The 16,508-nt window shown below is 33.3% G+C and overlaps 1 protein-coding gene across 5 annotated transcripts in view; it reads left to right on the top strand.

Annotated features, from left to right (window-relative positions):
• Positions 1-16,508, top strand: part of utrn (utrophin) — a 217,543-nt gene that overhangs the window by 159,769 nt on the left and 41,266 nt on the right. For 4 of the 5 annotated variants that reach the window (XM_028439117.1, XM_028439118.1, XM_028439115.1 and 1 more), the window contains 5 exons: positions 7,199-7,260; positions 8,196-8,270; positions 12,182-12,383; positions 13,643-13,728; positions 15,688-15,845. In XM_028439117.1, coding sequence (XP_028294918.1) covers positions 7,199-7,260; positions 8,196-8,270; positions 12,182-12,383; positions 13,643-13,728; positions 15,688-15,845 — 583 coding nt within the window. Of the gene's footprint in view, positions 1-769; positions 831-7,198; positions 7,261-8,195; positions 8,271-12,181; positions 12,384-13,642; positions 13,729-15,687; positions 15,846-16,508 lie in introns of all 5 variants that reach the window. The other variant, XM_028439116.1, reaches the window with a different exon arrangement.

The raw sequence follows: 16,508 nt of genomic DNA, 5'->3' as shown, positions 1-16,508 counted from the left end.
ACTGACTTCCTCTTGTTTTTCCAACTTAAAAGCAACAATAGAGACAAAGACTAATGCTTAGAATGAACAACATTACATTTCTTTATCACTTGTATCATGTTTTACACCATCATGCAGCCATTAGTGCTCTGTTTCACACATTACGCCTCTATATATTGTATTGTGGGTGTGTGTGTGTGTGTGTGTGTGTAGGTGATAACTTTTACCTTCCTGTCCATTTAACATTATCTGCTGCATCTTCACACACACACACACACACACGCATGCTCTCATTAGCACTCGTAGCCTAATATTCCCTCAGGGATCAATAGATTACTCACTCTTCTTATCTTGTCCTTTTTATCTCATAAATCTCCCAATTATGCTTCATCTGTGTCTCTTTTGGTTTTCTCGTTGTAGTGTCGAGTTAAGTCTAAAACTAAAATAAAATGTGGGAGTGAAAGAGTGAGATTAATTTCTGCCACTTCTGTGTTTTATGTGCCTATTGTTTTTTTTTAGAAGTCCTCCCAGCCTGTGCCTGTCTATAATTTAATTGGTTAAATGGTTTTTTAACTCATTTTATTTCCCCCGTTCTTCCACTCCCAGTTAAGAGAAAGAGTAACTCCCTCATTTTAAAGAGTCGATTCCCTGTTGATGGCTTTTCGATGGCAGCCATCATGACGCCATTACAAATCAAACATTCATTAGATTACTTGTGTTTGTCTTTTTTAGTCATGACTTTGTGTCTCATCCTCCATCTTTCTTTTTTTTTAATCTCCTGTCGGTGCAGCATCGGTGCAGCTTCCCTGGCAGCGAGCGGTTTCCCAGAATAAAGTTCCTTATTACATCAAGTAAGTGGAAAGACTGTGTTTTGGTTTACCATGAAGATACAACACGTTACAAGCAGCGTAACATTCAACGCAACTCTTTATGATTTCAACAAAAGATGTAAAATGTTGTTCTGACCCAAACCTGTCAAGTAGGGATGTAACGATTAATCGTAAGGCAAGCTATCCACAAGTGTAGGCGGCGGGCGGAGTCTGCTAATACTTTCTTTCTGGCCGCCTTCTACTCTTAAATATGTTAATAAATGATTCATTGCCCCTTTAACACCAAAAGAATGTCTGTAATATTACTTGAATATCTGTAAAAGTCACGTTTTTCTATTAGCTCTGTCTGCTAGCATAGCTTCTCTTCTTCACTGCAAAGTTTCTGCATGCCAACCGACCACTGTGTTACCAGCGCCCTCTGCTGGTCCAAACAAATATGGCGTAAATCAGTGTAATCACGGTTTTTTTTTTTTTTTTAAGTCCAATTGTTAAGGCACAAAATACATTTTCAGTTGCACTTTTAAAAGAAAAAGAACTATTATGCAGTTTTGCATTGTTTATTATAGAACCAGAATTTAAATTAATAGGCTTCATTTTCATTTGTATTATTCCTTTATTTATTTCATTCAAGATTTATTTTTAGTTAAATTACATTGTTTTGAACAGTTTATCAAGGGATTCTTTTGACAATGAAATATAAAAGGAAAATAATACAGTATTTTCTAAAAAATTTGTCTACAGTCCCATTTTGTAAAATAAATCGTGAGAGAATCGTATCGTGAACCCAGTATCGTGAATCGAATCGTATCGGGAGTTGAGTGAATCGTTACATCCCTACTGTCAAGTATCCCATTTTGCCTGGGAAACTCCCGTATTTTACCTCTCTTTCCCGCCATCTTCCCGTATTAGTATTTTCCCGTAAATATCCCGTATTTTAATGTAATAATAATTAAAAAATGACTTACTAAACTGAACGCCGTCACTAGCCTCGCGAGAACTTCCACCTGAAATGGCCTGAGTGACAGATTAGTGCCGACAGCGGCAATAAACCCGGAAACAACTCAGAACAGAGACGATGAAATGAAGACGTTCTAGTGAAAAAACAAAGAACTGGTGTAAATATGTGGTAAAATGTTTATCATCAGGATGTGACACAGTTATACGTTCTGTTAGATTAATAACTGATATTTTAACGTCTACCACGTAAGTCACCATGAAAAATCATCACAAATATACACTGTTTATAAAGTGTTAAATAATGTAAAGTCTGTAATAAATGTGTCTAATAAGTCATTAGTGAATACCAGAGAACCACATGAGTGAACATGAGAAATTATAATAAAATTTGTAATACAAATAAAATGTTAATGTCTAACTTAAAGACAAACAACGTGAAATGAACAGTAAATATACAACGTGTTGACTTGTATATAAACTGTAAGTATATTAAATAAACACATGTGCTTCATATACATATTTATGTTTTAATTTAGGCTGTTTTATAATTTAGGAATTAGGGCTGGGCGATATATCGAGATTCAAGATGTATCGAGTTTTCTATTTTGATGATATAGAAAATTATATTATTTCATATATATATATTATAGCTTATTATGTATCAAAATACTAGTTTTAGGAGTCGCTGCTTTTACTTCTCAGAACAACATGTAAAGCTCAGTTAGATGATTAATGAGTGTCACATATTGATCAGCTGTTTGTTAATAAATGAGCCTGTGTAACATTTTGCATTTTGCAAATTTAACCCAGAATTGTTTTTCTGTTCAGAGTTTATTTGATAAAATTATCTAGATGTATATCATAAATCATCATTATGAGAAAATATATTGCGATATGAGTTTTGGTTCATATTGCCCAGCCCTAGTAGGAATGTTCACAGCATTTCAATGTTAATAAAGGTCGACTGACCAGATTCTAATCACATCATTGTATTTAGTAAGTGATTGACAAGTGGGTATTATAGATGTATTGTACATCTATATTAAAATATAAGTGATACTGGAGCTTGTTTGGGGGGTGGGACGGATCGTAGTGGGACTGTAAACACTCTCTTATTGATGTTGTCGGAAAGGATTAATGCGGTGCATTATGGGATGTGGAGTCCCATAACAGTGCATCAGTTTGACTCCAAAAGCAAACAAAAGAACAAGAAAAACACACAGGAAGCCTTTGTTGTTTCCTATATTAATGCTCTGATTGGTCATTATTCTAAAGGTGGATAATGTGGCCCTTGGATCAGGTACAATCACATTATTGTGGCCCCCAAAGTGATAAAAGTGCCCCTCCCCCCCTGCAGTGATGAGTTCTAAAATAGAATTACTTGAACTTTTCTGCTCGCTGGCACTTTCACATGCTGGTTTAATTTTGTGGGAGTGAAACAGAAACTATTAAAAGCCAGTTGTCATATCTGCAGAGATTAGAAATAATATCTACTCTGGATTTATTGTGATTCGTGGAGACTTTTAGCTTTGGGGAAACGAGTGTGTGGGATGACATCTTTGGAGGATTACTGTAGCGAGTCTTCAACAACAGTTTCATCTGTTTATAAAAAAAACCAAAAACTACGACAGAGAAACTACTTTGCAGAAGGAACGGCTGTTTTTTCTTCAGGTAAAAATAACGTGAGGACAGGTGATGGCTGAGAGCATCCATCAACTGTCACAATTTGCGATAAACAAGGCGAGAACTAATTAATTTTCCCCGAACATCCTTTAGCGCTGGTAATCAGTCATTGGCTGATTGCTGCTATCTGTGAGGTGGTGACAGTGACAAAAGACGAGGTCTCAGACCACACACACATAATTATATATATTTATATCTATATATTCCTCCTACACATAATGTGAATATATGAGTATGCTAAATGTGTTGCTAAATATTGCATTATTCAGACATTTAATTAGATGCTAACAGGCATGAGTTTTGGTTCAATATATCAAGATTCAAGATATATTGAATTCTCTTTTGGCGATATAAAAAATGACAATATTGCCAATATCAATATATATATATTTATATATATATATATATTAATTTTTAAACTTGTTTTTATGTATACAATAACAGTTCAAATCACATCATAGTATTAAATATTATTCATTGATTAAAGTCAAATAGTGTCCTTTACAATTTTTCCATAATTCTGAGATATATATATATATATGTGTATTTTTTTTTTTTTTGTTTATAGCTTATTTATATTAATATACTCGTTTTAGGAGTTGCTGTTTTTCCTCCATCTCAGAACATCATACAAAGCACAGTTAGTTAGATTTCTGAGTGCGTCCTAACCCAGAGCTTCCCCTACACAAGCCACACTACAGAACTCACTCACACGTGCTGTCTCTTACATGTGAAAAAGACTAACGTGGCACAGTTAATAAATATGCAGAATTTTTCATTCGCAAGTTTAACCCAGAATTGTCTTTCTAGTAGGACTTTATTGAGTTAAAAATATTGAGATTTATGTTGTATATATTGGCATTTTGAGAAAAAATATCAAGAAATGAGTTTTGGTTCATATCGTCCAGCCCTATTTTCAAGACAAAAATCTAAAAATACATCTAGACATCATTGAGATGTTGGTCATTTGTTTTCAACACTGTTTAATTTCATAAGTGGAAAATCTGATGTTTAAAAATGTAATTTTTACATTTACTTTAATTGTTTACATGAAAACTGAAATTCAAAATGCTATAAAAAATTTAGTTTTTGAGATAAAATTTTATGAAAATGAAAATAAAATGCTAACAATTAATTATAGCTGCTGCGCAGTATTGGTCAGGGGGCCAGCAAGAATATCTCAATATCCCAAGATTATTCACAAATATATCCTCAGGTTCCAGCTAGATTAATTTTGTCTTCTTTTTTTTTAACAGTATGTTAAGTTTCGTTGTTTTGTTTATTCAGACAAGGTTCACAAACTTCAAAGGGACCGTCAAAGGCAATCAGGAGTACTCCTCTGATGAAGACTGGCAGGAGATAAAAATTATCTGAAAAACCTTTTCTGAATAAACAAAACATCAACTTAACATACTGTTAAAAAAAAAAGACAAAATTATTCTAGCTGGAACTATTACATGGAAGTCAAGTGAAACTTCAAAGGAAACATCAAAGGCGATCAGCAGACAAAAATCTTGTCCAAATAAACAAAACATCAACTTAACATACTGTTAAAAAAAAAGACAAAATTAATCCCGCTGGAACTATTACATGGAAGTCAAGTGAAACTTCAAAAGAAACTTCAAAGGAAACATCAAAGGCGATCAGCAGACAAAAACCTTGTCTGAATAAACGAAATCTCAGAAATCTCTTTAGATTAGATGAAAATCTGAAAAAATACATGTGAAAATTGTGGATATGTGTGAATATTTTGTGTGCAATTTTTGATTAATCAAAAATGTGTGTGGATGGTTTGTGTAGCAACAAAAATACAAAGAAACATAGAATGGCAACAGAAATATAACAAATTGACAAAAAAAAAAAAAATTACAACAATTGACAAAAAATAAATAAAAATACACAAAACAACAGAGAAATGTAAAAATAACAACATAAATACAGAAAATTGACCACAAGTTTCACAAGACGACTGAAATACAGAAAAATAGCAGAAAAAAATTACAAAATGGCGACTGCAATGCATGAAATTGACTCCAAAAACAACCAAGAATTTGCAAGTATATGTTTACAGTCAAACATTTTAATACAGTCGGCTAAATTTTTGATAGATCAAAATATATGTGGATGGTTTGAGTCTGAAGATGAGCTCTAGACAAGTTTGGTGTCAATTGAGCAACAATTGCTGGAATAGAAAGGTTTAATATACGTTCCAGTTTTTGATAAAAACACAGTGATGGACTTCATAATTTGCAATAGGTTTAAATGTAGAAAACTTTCTTCAGTTTTAGGGAGATATTTTGGTTCAAGTTTTTTCGATTTTTTGTGAATTTTCCAAATGTTGAACTTTAGAGGTTTGCTGTAGCACCACCTTTAGGACGATTGGTCTGTTTTTACAGCTGAGGATATCTGGGATGGAACTGGAGCTTTGTGCAAAATGTGGTGATTTTTCACACATGGGAAGTAGGATTTCTAACCTGGCCCCTAATTAGCCCTCAGTCATTACTCAGATTGTGATCAAGCCCCGATCTGGGTAATTATGAAAGGAATTATACCAACAAAAAAAAATGCTTTCATGTGGATGATAAAACCAAAGAGTGAAGTTCAAAGTAAAGGTGGAGCACCTGTGTTGTGTTTGTGCCTGGAGCGTTTGGCTCTAGAGACGGATAGAGAAGTTAATCCAGCGATGGAACAACGCCAGTGGCTTCCAAGTTAAGTTAAGCCTGAGTTTTGTCTATGTCTGTCTTTGCCCAGCCAGTGACCTCGTTTGGTTCAGCTCAAAGGAAATACAGGGTTCAGTGTGTGTTTGTGTTTGTGTTGCTGCTAAAGCCGACTGGGACTTTAGCAAGGACTGGATAACGAGTTGGAATCTATTCCGCTGTCACTCAGTTGGAGTTTGGAAATACAAATACAACAAAATAATAAGAATATTGTGAATCCTTTGTTCTTTGGTTGTTTTAAAACCAAATTACAATAACAAATAGATGGTGTGGTTATTTTAGTTTTACTGACAAAAAACCAAAACCAGATAAGCAGTGTTTTTCTGTTTTTAAAAATGCATTTTCTGTGAAAATTAGAACAAGAACTGAGCTTTTAAACAGCGGAGAAAATATAGAGATAATTCATATATTTTGGCACCAGAAAAACAGCAGCGCTCTGATATACAGTATGTGCTCTTATTTTGAAAAGAACAACTTCCGGTCTGACCAGAATGAAAAATTGTTTTGTTTTTTTTGGTTTTTGGCTTCTCGTATTTCTGGTTTTTGGTTTTAGAAACAAAAAAATGAAAATCAACCAATTTTTAAATGTTCGTTTATCCCTTATTGACCCTGATAAAGAAATATACCTTGAGTTTCAATGCGTGTTCCTTTCGTTCTTTGGTTATTCTGTTTTAAAACCAAATCAAAACAACAAATAAACAATATGGTTATTTTTGTTTTACTGACTTAAAACCAAAACAGAAATACAGAAAAATCCAAAACCAGATAAGCAGCATTTTTCAGTTTTAAAAGGTTTTAAAATGACATTTAGATATTTAAGGGAAACTATGGACGAGAGCTTTCCTTTAATTCTTGGCGTTTAAAAAGATTGTTCAGTGGCTCGTGTGCCTACGCTCAGTACTCTTCTTTTACTTTGAAATAAATGTCTTTAAAATTGATTCTAAATCGTTTAAAATATTAGTTAAAGTAGTTTAAGGTGTTTTTCTTTTGTTTACTTTAGTTTCTTATTGTTTGGTGGTTTCTTTCTTTCAGCCATCAAACACAGACGACGTGTTGGGACCATCCAAAGATGACTGAGCTCTACCAGTCGCTCGGTAAAATACCTGGTTTTTTCTGTAATTTTTGTTGTTGTTTTGTGTATTTTTTGCCGTTTTGTGTGTTCTTAGAGTAATTTTTGTTGTTCTTTTTGTTAATTTTGTTTTATTTTTCATTATATGTGGGTTTGTTGTTGTTTTTTTGTATGTCATTATAGTAGTTAACTTTGTATATTTTTTTGGAAACATTTTGTGCATTTTTATTTAATTTTGTTTGTTTTTGGAGCAATTTTTGTTTGTTATCTTTTTTGTGTCATTTTATAAAGTTTTCTGCTTTTTTTTGTGTATTTTAGTTGTCCTGCGAAACTGCACGTGGTTAATTTAATATATTTATATGTATTTTTCTGTAATTTTGTGTGTTTTTTTTTATCCTTTTGTGTATTTATGTTGCAGTTTTGCTTTAACTTATTGGTACTTTGTTTTAGATTATTTTACTTGTCTTTTGAGTAATTTTTTAGTTGTTTTGCATATTTTTGTTGTCCTTTTTGTGATTTTTTTGAATGACTGTTTTATTTCTCATTATGTGTGGGTTTGTTGTTGTTTTTTGTGTGTCATTTTGTAAAGTTTTCTGCTATTTTTGTGTATTTTAGTTGTCTTACCTGTTTTTTATTGTCTTTTTGTGCATTTTTCATGTATTTTTTATATGTTTTAGACACTTTGTGTATTTGTGTCGCATGTTTGCTTAATTTATTGTTGTTTTGTGTATATTTGTTCTCATTTTCTAAAATGACCTTGTATTTTTGTGTATTTTTGGAGTCATCTTGTGTGTTTTTGGTATAATTTTGATTATTTTACTTGTCTTTTGTGTATTTTTGCTGTGGTTTTGCATATTTTTCTTTGCGTGTGTGTATTTTTGTTGTCTCTGGTGTACTTGTGATTATTGTAGTTGTTCTGATTTAATGCTGTGACCTCTTTGTGTCTCCTGCTGTGTGTAGCCGACTTGAACAATGTGAGATTCTCTGCGTACAGAACGGCCATGAAGATTCGCCGGCTACAGAAAGCTCTTTGTTGTAAGTAACAAACACTTCTTTCACCCTTACACACACACACACACACACACACACACACACACACACACGAATGGAGCTTTTAGACGACACGAATGATTAAAAAAAGCAACATGGGGGATCATTCAAAGCGTGGTCTGATACTGAACCAGGAGGAGGATTTAAACTCATCACTGCAGCTCTATTTATTTTTATTATAACGAGACGCGACAGGAAACCAACATGTGATGATGCGTTTGGTGATTGATCTGTTATAGACTCCAGACATGAAGATAAAAAAAATCATATATAGAAGAGTTTGGATTAAAGCTTTACACCTCAGACCTCAGGATCATCTTTTCGGATAAAAAGGGTGTAAGAAAAAATTAATTTGGCGATATATTGCGATATTTTATCACACAATTATCTTATTGATCCAAAAAATGTCGAAATTAATTTTTTAATCCTTTTTTTTAACAAAAAAAACATTAAGTGCGCTAACATTAGCTTAGCACGTAAACTCCCGGTCACTAGGTGTCAGTGAACGCACCATCAGACCTTGTTAAACTACGTTACTCTCAATGACTTTTAGCTGGAAGTTGATTACACTTTATTTTAATTCAACATACTGGACACTTTTATAGATGTATATGGTTATTTTTTAAATGATTTAAGAACTTAACAGAATCAAAATTTTTTCTAGGGGCAAAAGTTAAACTATTGAAAAGTGTAGTTTTTGATATTTCTACTTGAATTACAGTGAGTCAGAGGTGAAAGTAATAGATTTCAAGCACTCACGTTACTGTAATTGAGTTGCTACATTTCAAAAGAAGTAATTAATTACATTTTTTTTTCATTTTAATTGAAATTAAAGTAATACAATTCACCAAAAATAAACATGGGGTGTGAAAGTAACTAGTGATCAGGGTTGGAGTCAACTATAATTGTAATCACGTAATTGATAATTAATGGTGTAGTTGTAATATTAAAGAATTTGTTGGCATCGTAATTATATTGTAATTGAGTTCAGATAATTGACTTGGTAATTGTAATTGCCATGGAAATTCTATAAAAAATGTCAATTATAATTTAACGCAAAACTGAGGAACCATGTTACAGTTCTATGTACAGTTCTACTACACATATGTAGTTAATAATTATTCAAATATGTTTCATATCAAGCTTTCCTACATTTTATAATTTAAATATACATATATATATATATATATATATATAAATTTAAGGGGTATATTGACACAAAAAAGGCTCAGACGTCCACAACAAAAATATTAAAACTTATATTTTCATTGATTATGAAGCCTAACAAGGTAATCAATAGATAGGAAATACATTAGATGATAAATATTAGTTTTTAGTGTATTTTACAGCTGATTTAGGACCTGTTAGTAGGGATGTAACGATTAATCGTAAGGCAGTTAAAAATTGATTCATAGGTATCACGGTTGATATGGATTTTCTGAAAATTAAATCGCAGTACTTTTTTTAAACAGCAGAGAGCGCTATCTATATCTATCTTTCTCTTGTCCAAATGCTGAGGCAGCTGGCGGAATCTGCTACTACTTTCTTTCTGGCCGCCTTCTACTCTTAAACATGTTCATAAATGATTCCTTACCCCTTTAGCACCTAAAGAATATCTGTAATATGTGAATATCTGTAAAAGTCACGTTTTTTCTATTAGCTCTGTCTGCTAGCATAGCATCTCTTCTTCACTGCACAGAATATCTGCATGGCAACCGACCACTGGGTTACTAACGCCCTCTGCTGGTCCGAACAAATATCTGACGTAAATACAGGGCAATGACTGTTTTTTTTTTAAGTCCAATTGTTAAGACACAAAATACATTTTCAGTTGCACTTTTAAAAAGAAAAAGAATTATTATGCAGTTTTGCATTGTTTACTATAGAACCAGAATTTACATTAATAAGCTTCTTCTTCATTTGTATTATTCCTTTATTTATTTCATTCAAAATTTATTTTTAAATTGCATTGTTTTGAATAGTTAATAGTCAATAATTTGAAAACGTTGTTGTGTAAACGGGGCCTAATATTCACCATTGTCGACCCCGACACGTTCCAGAGCCGGTTACTGGAAATAATTCACTTTGAACAAATACGGACCACAGGATCATCTTATAGGATAATCTTATGAAACATAAAATAATATGACGTTTGCCATCTGTACGCAGTTAGCTTTACTCACTGTGTGTGTGCCTGTGCGTGTGTGTGTGTGTGTGTGTGTGTGTCAGGAATTAATTCATTACTCTGAGAAATTTTGACTCAAGCCGCTACGATTCAATTCCATCCATTAGATGAAAACAGGAATCAGACTAGATCCGTGTTTATTCGTTTATAGACTAGTTCACACACACACACACACACACACACACACACACACACACACACACACACACACACACACACACACACACACACACACACACACACACACAGGGTTGAGGGGGTGACACTATAAAATGTCTAATTGGGTAAAGTCTGAGCCAGAGGCACAGAAGAGCCAAAGTGGTTCTCAGTTCCATTTCCAAGTGTTTAATGACGACGCTGCTGAGAAGAAAAGCTTTTCTCTCTGATAGCGGCGCCGTCCCGCTGCGCTCGCGTCGTGTGGCTCCAATAATTAACGCTTTCCGAGGAACAGCAGCTTACACAGAGATAAAACAGTTATAACACACACACGTTTACCTTCAGTTTTCATAGGTTGGGACGTTTTTTTAAAGAAATCACAAAAATGTTGTCCAGCTGTTTGATGATGAATATACTAATGTGTCCTGGAGTCAGTTTGTGTATATTTTCATGTAATTTTGTATGTCAGTTTGTGTATTTCAGTTATAGTTTTGTATATTGTTTTTTGTAGTTGTTTTGTATATTTTTCTGATATTTTTTAAATATCTTTTTCAACACGTTTTGTGCATTTTTATTTGTTTTTAGAGTCATTTTCATTTTTTTGTGTTTATTTTTTGTGTTATTTTGCATGTTATCTTCCTTGGAGTCATTTTGTGTATTGTGATGTTTTTTAGACTTTTCTTTGTATTGTTTTGTTCATTTTTATGGAATTTTGTTTGGTTTTTTTGTTTTGTGTATTTTGGTTATAGTTTTGTATAGTTTTTGGATATTTATGTCGTAGTTTTGTGTTTTTCTTAAACTTTGTATCATTTTGGACACGTTTTGTGTATTTTAATGTAATTTTGTATGCTTTTTGGAGTCATTTCTGTGTATTTCAAATATAGTTTTGTATATTGTTTGGTTATTTTTCTTTATTTTGGTAGTTGTTTATTATATTTTTTCTGATATTTGTGTAGTAGTTATGTGTTTTTCTTTAACTGTATATTTTTTGTTCATTTTTATGTAATTTTTTGTTTTTGGAGTCATTTTCGCATATACAGTATGTCTTGTTTTTTTTTTGTATTTATGCTGTTATTTTGCATATTATTTTTTTTAGTCATTTTGTATATTTTCATTGTCTTTTTATGTGGTTTTTTTTAGATTTTTTGTATTGTTTTGTGCATTTTTATGGAATTTTGTTTGTTTTTGAAGTCATTTTCTTTCATCTGTTAATGTTTTTGTCTCTGTTTCTGTGTAATTTTGTGTATCTATTAATTTCCTTGAACTCATTTTGTGTATTTTCATTAATGTTTTATATGTTTTTTAGCCTTTTTTTTTTGTTAGTTTGTGCATTTTTATGCCTTTTTTGTCATTTTTGTTAATGTATTTTATCGTTTTGGTGTTTTTGTTTTTGTTTCTCTGTGATTTTGTGTATTTCAGTAATGCAGTAAGTAACTAATCAATAAAATATTTTTAGTTTACTGATCAAAAACCTCCGTTTAATATTTCCTCTGTCTGTTTTAATATTGCCAATGTAATTATCTTTTATTTTTGCTCCTACTTTTCTTCCATCCAGTGGATTTACTGGACCTCAACGTTGCCCAGAACACGTTTGATCAGCACAAACTCACCAACAACAACCAGCTGCTCAACGTTCCCGACGTCATCAACTGCCTGACGTCCATCTACGACGGCCTGGAGCAGGAGCACAAGGATCTGGTCAACGTGCCTCTGTGCGTCGACATGTGTCTCAACTGGCTGCTCAACGTTTACGACACGTGCGTAATGCGTATTCGCTCTCTCCTTCATTTAACTCATTAAAATAGAATTGATGCTCCTCCCACTTTGCTATTTTACACGTTATGAAGCGCTTGCAAATGTCTCCAGTCGTTCTAATTCCATGTGCATTAATGCAAGGCTGTTGATTATCATGCAAACGAGTGTTTTGTGTGTTCCCATGAGCACAAATTACTGCACACAAGCTTTAACGGCACGAACATTCAGCATGTAGCAAATATAGCTGCAGAAATCTGACTGTGTCCTAATCACACAGAAGTGTTATTACACAATATATACATACCTACATGATGAATTAGCATTGCATGTAATTATAATGCAATGATAATATAGCAGCAATGCTTAAACATACAAAACATTGTTGTTTTGTATGTTTTTCTGATATTTTTGTAGGTTTTTTTTTTTTTTTTTTTTGTCAGCCTACTATCTATTTTCCTGTAATTTTCTTTGTTTTTGGATTCATTTTGTGCATTATCGTGGATGTTTTGTATGTTTTTGTTGTTGCTTTGTGTATTTTTATGTAATTTTGTTTGAGTTTGGATTAATTTAATTTTTGCCAGTTTTTTTTCTTGGAGTCATTTTGTGTATTTCAGTGTATTTTTGTGTTTTTTTTTGTGAGTTTTGGGGAGTAATGAGTCATTTGTTGTAGTTTTTTTGGGTGATTTTTGTGTTTTTCTGTTCTCTCTGTGTATGTTGTGTTATTTTTTGTGTTTTTTAAATTTGCTTTGTGTGTTTTTGCTGTAATTTTGCGTATTTTTTCTTGCAGTAATGTTTGTCTATTTTTGTTATCATGTTTTTCTGTAATTTTGTACTTTTTTTAGTGTATTATGTTGTTTCTGAGTTTTTTTGTACTCCTTTTGTGTGTTTTTGGGAGTAATGAGTCATTTTGTGATTTTTTTTCTATGTACTTTTGTGTCTTTCTGTTATAATTTATGTATATTGTTATCATTTTGTGTGTTTTTCTGTCATTTTCTTTTTTTGTTTGTTTATCTCAGTTACTGTTTTGTATATTGTATATTTTGTTATTTTTTTGTCTTTGTAGTTGTTTTGTGTATTTTTTTTCCATTGTTTTGTGTATTTTAGTCATTTTGTACATTTTTGCCACCACACAAAATTAGACCAAGAGCTTCAAAGTTACAGAAAATTGCATTGCATGTAATTAAAAGAAACATATTATAGTTGTGATGCTTAAATCCAGTGTAAAAATCACTGTGTTGTTCCTCTGTTTGTTTGTGTGCAGAGGTCGCAGTGGGAAAGTGCGTGTCCTCTCCATGAGGATAGGTTTGCTGTCTCTTTCGAAGGGTCATTTGGAGGAGAAGTACAAGTGTAAGTGCCAGTGAAAGGCTAATCTATGTGCTGCTGTAGTACACGTGCACCCCCACCCTGAACCTCTGCAGCTGTAATCCCAGCAGGATTAATCAAACGCGCTCTGGATGAAAGAATTGGAGTTGGAGAGCAGGTCGTCTAATTGGATGAGACCTCCCACGCGTCCTGCTACGTTCTTTATTTAATTTTGTATTCTTATTTATGTATTTTTTTAAGGATTAGGAATGGTGGGAATCAGGGTTTGCTGCTGTCATTGTGGCTCCATGTTCTTTGTTTCCACTGCGTTATCTCTTTTGAGTCACTGCTCACACCACGGTTCCTTTGTCTTCATATTTCACAAAGTCCATTCCTTTTTCCTCTTTTTTTTTCTCTCTTCTCCTCACATGGACTCCATCTCTGATCCTATTGGTTCCACTGGTGCCTTCTGTCAGACGGAGAAGAAGGAGTGTATAAGAGACGGTTGATTGCACTCTTCCTCCTCTTGAATCTCATTTACTGTTGGTCCAATGCATTTAGCCACACCCCCAACACACACACACACACACACACGGAACCATTTTGCGTGTTCAAACGCAATGTAACAACGTGATGTAATGCTGTGTTCCAAATAATTCTGGATTTTCCGACCTCCTACTTGAAAAAGTGACTTGGAACGCCACCTGAAGTCGGAGCTTCTACTTAGTAAAGTTAGGGGAAAAAAATATGTTATATTGTATGTTTGAGATATTTCCTCATGCTGCTGCTGACATTGGAAATTGGAATTTTCAATTCGGAAAAGCGGAGTTCCGAGTTTTATGTAATTTTGTTTGGTTTTTTTTTGTGTATTTTTGTTATTTTTCTTTATTTTGGACATTGTTTTATATATTTTTCAGATTTTTTTGCAGTGGGTTTGTTTTTTTCTTCAACTTTGTATATTTTTTAGACACATTTTTTTGCATTTTTGTGTAATCTTTTATGTTTTTTGGAGTCATTTTTGTGTATTTTGGTTACGTTTCTTTGTATTGTTTGGTATTTACTTTATTTTGGTTGTCATTTTGTATATTTTTATCATTTTTGTAGTAGGTTTGTGTCTTCATTTATTTTTTTATATCTTTTGGACACGTTTTGTAAATTTTTATGTGTTTTGGAGTCATTTTTGTGTATAGTTTTGTAGATGGTTTGGTTATTTTTCATTATTTTGGTCGTTATTTTGTATATTTTTACGATATTTTTGTAGTAGTTTTGTGTTTTTATTTAACTTTATATATTTTTTGGACTTGTTTTGTGCGTTTTTATATCATTTTGTGTGTTTTTTTGAGTCATTTTTTGTGTATTTCGGTTATAATTTTGTATATTTTTCTGATGTTTTTGTAGTAGTTTTGTTTTTTTTTAACTTTGTATATTTTTTGGACATATTTTTGGTTTTTTCTGTTCTTTTTTTGTGTGTACTTTTGTCATTCTTGACCTGTTTCAGAGCTGATTTTAAGGACAAATTTTTTCTTAACAAACCTCAGACCACAGGATAATCTTATAAAACATCAAATAATCTTGTGTTTGACATCTTTGGTCGAGAAAGAGGGAAATCAGGACAAAAACAGCCCAATTATCTTTATGTACTGTATGTGTGTACCGCTCTAGGGATTCACCAGAACAGGAGCTCTGACTGTTCGCATTGTTTGAGAATGTCATGTTTAATTGTGCTGAAAGATACACACACACACACACACTGGCTCGGTCTCTAAAAAGCAGATTGTGTACCTGCTTATCTTGTGTCTCAGTGCATGTGATGTGTGCATGTGGAGATTTCTGGTTCTGGGATGAAAAAAAAGAGAAGCAAAGCTAAAAATCCTGGAGCTGATCACATTTTCTTGTTGTCATCCCACTCCCTGCTTTGCATCTCTGCTACTCCGTCTATTTTTACCCACTTTTTGCACCCACATATTGTCACGGTTCCATCTTTATTTTCCTCCTCTTCCTCAGACCTCTTCAGTCAGGTGGCGTCAGCAGGTGACACGTGTGACCAGAGGCAGCTCGGGCTGTTGCTGCATGAAGCCATCCAGATCCCCCGTCAGCTGGGAGAGGTGGCAGCTTTTGGAGGATCCAACATAGAGCCCAGCGTACGCAGCTGCTTCCAGCATGTATGTGCACACACACACACACACACACACACACACAGAGATACAGTATTAGTGCATCACTGCACACTTAAACACTAAATAATGATTTCACCGCGACACAGTTTGTTGTTGCTCATTATTTTAAATGGATCCTCCACTGTTTTTACAAATGTGGCCTAAAATCTTTAAAATGTCCTTATTAGTAGATCTATGCCTAACAAAACACATTATTTTGCATTGTTTTATTAACTTTTAAAAAATGGGACTACTTTACAGTTTTAGAGCCTGTGTTCTGCCATCTTGAAATCACGTGATTGATGATGTCACAAGGCCCCACTGCCTGTAAACATCCCATTGTTTTCTATTGGAGTGAAACATTCAGCCCGATTTTAAGATCATTTAGTAGATTTTTTAGATCATTTAATAGATTTATAGATATTGTAACAGCTTTTTAGATCTTGTATCCCTTTCGCTCCGCGGTCCAAACTGACACCGTAGCCACACACACATGAGTGTGTCACACACGTCACTCAGTCACATTAAGGAAGGTTGTGGTCATTATACGGGGTGGATTAAAGAATGAATAAAGGATTGTTTTATCCCGTTCTTCTCCGTGTTATTATCACATAATAAAAAAGTTTAAAAATAGCAGGAATTAGAGCTGGTCTCTAACGGTCTTGACGG

Source organism: Gouania willdenowi, chromosome 24, assembly GCF_900634775.1.
Source record: "Gouania willdenowi chromosome 24, fGouWil2.1, whole genome shotgun sequence".
Classification (NCBI taxonomy): domain Eukaryota; kingdom Metazoa; phylum Chordata; class Actinopteri; order Blenniiformes; family Gobiesocidae; genus Gouania; species Gouania willdenowi.
The sequence above is the reverse complement of the archived record's forward strand: the minus strand, read 5'-3'. Positions and strand labels throughout refer to the sequence as shown.